Source organism: Merops nubicus, unplaced genomic scaffold, assembly GCF_000691845.1.
Source record: "Merops nubicus isolate BGI_N331 unplaced genomic scaffold, ASM69184v1 scaffold9377, whole genome shotgun sequence".
Classification (NCBI taxonomy): domain Eukaryota; kingdom Metazoa; phylum Chordata; class Aves; order Coraciiformes; family Meropidae; genus Merops; species Merops nubicus.
In genome coordinates this window covers 68,548-74,692 of record NW_008619564.1, presented here as the reverse complement: position 1 = coordinate 74,692, position 6,145 = coordinate 68,548, and the positions used below count along the sequence as shown (strand labels likewise).

Genomic DNA, 6,145 nt, shown 5'->3' with positions numbered 1-6,145 from the left:
CACTCTTTCTATCCTGATAACTGCTTAGGGAAAGTCACTAGTTCAAATGAATTGGTCTAAAATTGCTCTAACTCCCTGTGTTGTTTCAAAAGTATTAATTTCTGTGACTAAAGTTTGCTTCTGCAAATATATTAAATATTTTGGTGGTTTATATTTTGACAGTTTAATATTTCACTTGCATTATATCTGAATATTAAATGATAATGTAATTTCTCAAAATATGTCATGCCATTGTGAAAATAAACTGAGGAAATATGAGGATATTTGAAAATAAACTTTTCACAGTGGCAAAATCGTGGTGTCATTGCAGTGATGCTAAAAAAAAAAAAGCTATTCTGACAATCTTGTTGTCAGAACTTTGGATTGTTATGATTTCAGCCTAACTTTAATGTTTTTTAAAGGTCGTCAGTGAGAAGTGGAGAAATGGCTAAATTAACCAAATTACTTGACAATGAAGCCTTCCAGGCTTATGCTACTTATGCAACTATTGTTCTTCTAAAAATGATGCTAATGAGTCTTCTAACAGTATACTTCAGAATAACAAGAAAGGTAAGAAATTTGGAATCCTGTCTGGTAAAAGAGATTGAAATTTGTATTCAAATACAGAGACGCCACAAGTGTTCCTTTTCAGCTTTCAAATACTAGTGCTGTGCTTTTCCTTCCCCCTCACTCTAATGATATTCTGAGTTCGGTGTGCTGGTGCTTTGTTGGTCTCAAATGGATGATGTCTTTAACCTAATTATGAGATAATTATGAGACTATCTTACAGCTGCATTTGACTTGCTCTACCCTTCTAAAACGCTTCTGTATTTTTAAACAAGAGTCGTTCATAATTTCTGTTGCCTTCTGAAGAAAGCTGCTGTCTAGGATACCCGATTTATAAAGCAAATAAAATGTCATGTGGAGTGATGTTACATGAATAACCAACTAGTAGGGTCAGAAGAGGGGATATGAAGTAGATTTTTATGCATCTATAACCCTTTTATCCAGTAATTCTAAAGCTCTTTACATCCCTAATTGTTTCAGCCTTCCCATTGCAGTTAGGTCATTATATAAAAAAAAATTTGAATTATTTTCTAGAATGAGAAGCAGGCTGAAAATTTATGTGGATTGATGTGTAGGCTAGGTAAGTATATGAATGATCCATTGAGGTGTACTAAACAATTCAGAAGCTACATGTTGTTTAGGAGAGAGTGCTCATGGGAGGCACTGTGTTGTGTTGGCCCTGGTCATCTCAAGGTATTTGCTCACGTATGCTGCTGGAAACATGGTTCTTGGCTGAAAGAGCCTAGAGTTTGCCCTATGTAGCTATTCTGTGATAACTGCTTCTGCAAGACAGCGTGTGCTTCAAGGATTTTGGTGCAGTACTTTTGCTGAAACACTGCTTTTTGTTCCTGTTGGGTGCAAGAGAGCCCAGCTGAATTATTCTGTTGTTTGTGACGTCCTAATACCACAGCATTTGAGCTACTGATGCTTCCTCATACCTCTCTAGGTCTTTGGCAGAGATGAAGAGTGAGTATAGCAGAACACACAGCCTGTCCCATATGTTCAAAAGAGGATCCACATATCTGTGTCATAACCTTACTTCCTTTCGCTCTTACAGAAGCAGGTCAGTTGCACTGGTCCTGTATGTAGGTCTGGTGGAGTCCTGTGGTAATGCTTATACTGGGTTATGATCCATATATATGCAGATGACAGTAGGGCCTTCAGTAATTTGGAGTACTTGGTTTTCTTATAATGGGCAGTAATATTACAGACAAATCAGTAGAGTCACTTTTATTTCCTGTTTAATATTAAAGTTTTTAAAATGTTAAGAAAAAATGGAGAAAAGCAGTTAGTGGAGCAACAGAAGGTAACATGCTGGTGATGCTGATACTGTTAACATGTCTCCAGAATTCTGGGGCCAAGGATATTTCACAGAATGAGGTCAGGGTTGCCTCAGAAAGCAGTTGTGTGACTCTCCTAAAATCAGAAGGTTTTCTTGACTTATGCCTGCATAGCCCGAGCAGTCCACAGAGTGCAAATGTTAATATGTGTGTCAGCAAGGAGAGTTCTACTGCAGTCTGCACTACCTGAATTAAATCTTGTTTCCAAGTAGTGTCTTAGAGTATTTGGAGGTAATAACAGGTTCTATAAGTGGAAAATTTGTTACTTAAAAGAAAAAACTTACTTGGTGATAAATGAAAAAGGGAGCAAGTCTCTTGGATGCTATTGCTATGTAGGCTTCTGAAGAAGAAAGGGTTCCAAAAGGGCTTTCAGATAATTTGTCAAGAATAGTGAAAAAGGCTCTCAGGTGGTGCAGTAGGTCTACTTTCCAGATCCCTGTGTTCCTTCAGCCCCCTGGCATTACTTCAGGCTGTGCTTGTCCATCTTACAGGAAGGCTTTATCTGCATGCATAAATGACATGATGTTAATTTGTCAGCACTCAAGCTGCATACAGGCTAGGCCCAAGAGAGCAGTGTGAAGGTATTATTCCCCTTGCATTTAACTTCAGGTAAGTTGTGTGAGTCTATAGAGGCATTAGTAAAATGCCCTTTATAGCAAGCTGCCCTGACTAGAATAAACATCCTGACTTGGAACGTGTCTCGTGTGTTTATGTTTGAAACAGGCATTTGCCAACCCAGAAGATGTAGCAACGTTTGGCAGAGGCGAGACCGCGAAAAAATACCTGCGGACTGACGCAGACGTGGAGCGCGTGCGCAGGTAACGCACGGGGGACTTGGAAAATGGTCTTAACTGCCAGAATAATGCTAAAGCAAGGAACTAACCTCACCCCGTTCTCTTGGGCAAGATTGTGTGCGTTTTGTGTTGCTTTATGTAGTAATCTGTTAATTTGTTTTAATGAACAAACCATTCCACATTCAGTCAGCATACATATTAAAAATAAGAAGCCATTGTCTGGTTATAATAGCTGACTGTTGGTTAGTATCCTGTATGCATGGGGGAAGTGGTGAGAAGATTGTAAAATATGACTGTAGGTGGATCTAGTATGAAGCAGTGTCCATTAAGTACAAGTAATTTTTCTGTGTGACTTGAACATCATCTGCAACCGCTGCATCTTTTCCTCAAACGCAAAGGAAATAATGGGGGAGAGGAGTATCGTTTCACTCCTATGTTAAAGTCGTGGAACTCCAGAATTGTAATGACAATGTTAATTTGGCAAATTGTACAGAGCAGGAGTTAAGGTCTGTTTGCTGGATTGAAGCGATGTTACTCACTGATTTGTCCACTGCAGAGGAAAGTTGACCCACCTTCTGTGAGAATGTTACTAATAGTATGGCAGTGTGCAGACTGTAGTGTGTATGTTTTGTTTTGCAAGATTTGTGGCTGAATGTAAGCTGTATTTCAGTGAGCTAAGTGTTGCAGCTCGTTTAATTTTATTTGGCTGATGCCAAATTTTCTGTTATCAAAATTATAACTTTTGAGATGTTTGTTACACCTGTGCTATCAAGGAAAGCTTTAATGGGATGCTTTCCTTATCATTGTTCCTTAATGAAGCTAACAGTGTGTTTGCTATATATGTTTTTTTTATACCAAAAACTTGAATGTGAATGAACTGTTTTGATTTAAACTACCATTAGGAAAAGTCTTGAAAAGAAGTTATCAGCCCTGATTTCAGAATAATGTGTCCCTGCAAATGTAGATGACTATGATTCCATGAAGACTAATATATTACTGCATGTCTCTTGTGGATTAAAATCTCGGAAACAAGAGTCTAATCTCAGTAGAGCTGTATAGATGCTCTGAACTTTCCTCTTCTCCCCCTGAGTGATTCAGGGAGCTGTTAATTGTTTGATGTGTTGGTTGTTGTATAAAAATGGGCAGTTTTTGGTGAGTAATAATTCCTTTCTGTTAGTAAATTCTAAGATGACAACTAAGTTGATACAAACTGTATGACCAGAGTATGTTCACTGTATCACCAAATCCTGTGTTGCTATTTTGCAGAGTTGTTCAGGCTTCCCAGTAGGCCAGATTGCTTCTAGTTACTCCACTCGTGTTGCAGCATTCATTTTTGCCTCCCAACAATGGCTCTTAATGGAATTTTACTATATTTTCAGGCTTAATGGCAACACATAATGCTACATGGATTTAGCATGGCTTCTCATTTCAATATAAGAGACTGGAATTTGTTCTGCTTATGGGTATAGAAAAGACATTGGTCAGTGTACTTTTTTTTTTTTTGGAAAAAAAAAACAGCTGGAGGATGTTTGCTTTTAATGATAAATGAGTTTAGAAAGCAGCTGCAGAACAGCACCATGTTCTGATTCTAATTGGCTGTGAAATTTGACACAATTAGTAAGGCTTAGAGGTTGTGTTTCAGTCAGTAAATTTGGCTTGAAAGTATAATTTATCTAAAGAGTTAAAGGGAGTGGGTAAGGTTTAGGAAGAGGCATGAAAGAATAATACTTCAAGATCTGGAGTTCAGTATCAGCACATTTTTAGTAAATGATATTACGATTTCAAAATTTCAAACATTTTCCAGCTATTTAAGTGCTTAGTAGTGAAGAAAATGAATCAAAAGTGTAACTGTCAAACCTGTTTGATACTCAAAAACAACATTCTTCAAGATGATTGAATTTCTTGAAGATGTGATAGAATGTTTCATATACGGAATATTTAACGTTTTCTTCATGGAGAGTACAAACAGAGTTTATGGGCTCTTAGTAGACCATCTGAGCCTTGAAGTCTAGTAGTTGCAGTCACATTCATCCAGTTAATTGATGTTCAGTTGAGAGAGGCTACAATAAAATTCTTTTTCCCTGCCCTTCCTTGCATTCTTGCACACCCATATGCACTCATACCTCATGTAAGTCCCTAATATTACCAAGTTCCTGGGGAAAAGCTAAGACCCTTAACACAGAAGATCAGAAAATTAAAAGTGTGGAATGTGGCTAGAGACACCAGAGCAATGTCAGGTGAACATGCCAAAATCATTTCAGTATCTGAGACAAGTCTGGCAGAGGAAGCCAGCAGTTGTATTAGGTCCTTAACAGTACCATCCTCTGAAGACGAAGAAAAATAATGAGGCTTGAAATGGTTTATTCAACATAAAGTAATCCTGTAAAACAACTTTGCTTCTTTCCCCAGAGGCCACCTGAATGACCTTGAGAATATTGTCCCGTTTCTTGGCATTGGACTGCTGTATGCTCTTAGTGGCCCTGAGCTGTCCACCGCCCTGCTGCACTTCAGGATCTTCGCTGGGGCCAGGGTCCTTCACACGTTTGCATACTTGATCCCCCTTCCCCAGCCCAGCAGGGGTTTGTCGTGGGCAGCTGGCTATGCAGTGACCATCTCGATGGCCTACAAAGTGCTGAAGACGGCGTTGTACCTGTAGCAGAGTCGCAGCTTCTGTGTCCCATACGACATTCCAGGCAAAGTTTCTGTGTGTTGACGACCTGAATGAGCCAGCATGAGTTTTATATGGTGACTGGATTTAATTTTTTAACAGAGGCTTTTAATTCCTGTTCAGAAATATCTCTTTTTGGAGGAAAAACATCCTTCTCCCTATATTCCCTGTTCATGGGTTGCATTGCCACAATATTAGATTGACTGTTGCCTTTGTGATTTCTCAAGTGCTTACGATTCTAAACGTGCGATGATGCTGTATTGATAGCACGTGTGGTAATTTTCTACAGATGCACTATTTTTGGCTGTATCTCTGAAATCTAAATCAATAAAGACAAGAGGGGGGAAAAAAAATGTGTATTTTTATTTTCATTTTGACTCTCCTCAGTGCAGCCAGCAAATAACATGTCACTATGTATCAGGAAGAGATTCCAATCATACAGTTCTTTGAAGAATGCTTACCTTAATAATGAGATATAACCAGTAACGCTAGGCTTGTTGTTTGTATAATCCACTTTGGGATTAAAAAACCCAAACCGTCACAGTTCCATGTTTCTCAGTTGAATAGATTAAAAAGAAAAAAGTATTTGTGCTAAACTCTGTTAATGACACTGGTAAAAATTTGAAGCAGTTCTTTTACTTGAAGTTACTCCAAATGTAGATTTCATGTCTGGATAAAGCATAAAATTTTTGTAAATGATTTTTTTTTCATTTTTGAATAAATTCAGCATAAAATGACTGACACTTGCAAGTGTATATATCAAGTAATTCACATGTGAATATATAATTAGTTTGCGT

The 6,145-nt window shown here is 38.1% G+C and overlaps 1 protein-coding gene across 1 annotated transcript; it reads left to right on the top strand.

The window, feature by feature from the left end:
• The first annotated feature begins 392 nt into the window (after positions 1–392).
• On the top strand, positions 393–5,336 carry MGST1 (microsomal glutathione S-transferase 1). Its single transcript, XM_008943826.1, has 3 exons — positions 393–549; positions 2,610–2,704; positions 5,090–5,336. The coding sequence occupies exons 1-3, from the start codon at positions 424–426 to the stop codon at positions 5,334–5,336; spliced, it is 468 nt and encodes a 155-aa protein (XP_008942074.1). The 5' UTR covers positions 393–423.
• Positions 5,337–6,145: the final 809 nt, after the last annotated feature.

Excerpts from the sequence above, each read along its gene's own strand:
- MGST1 (XM_008943826.1), top strand. The coding sequence starts at position 424 with ATGGCTAAATTAACCAAATTACTTGACAATGAAGCCTTCCAGGCTTAT. Across the intron at positions 550-2,609 it reads ACTTCAGAATAACAAGAAAG|GCATTTGCCAACCCAGAAGA; the intron begins GTAAGAAATTTG and ends TGTTTGAAACAG. Across the intron at positions 2,705-5,089 it reads GACGTGGAGCGCGTGCGCAG|AGGCCACCTGAATGACCTTG; the intron begins GTAACGCACGGG and ends TTCTTTCCCCAG.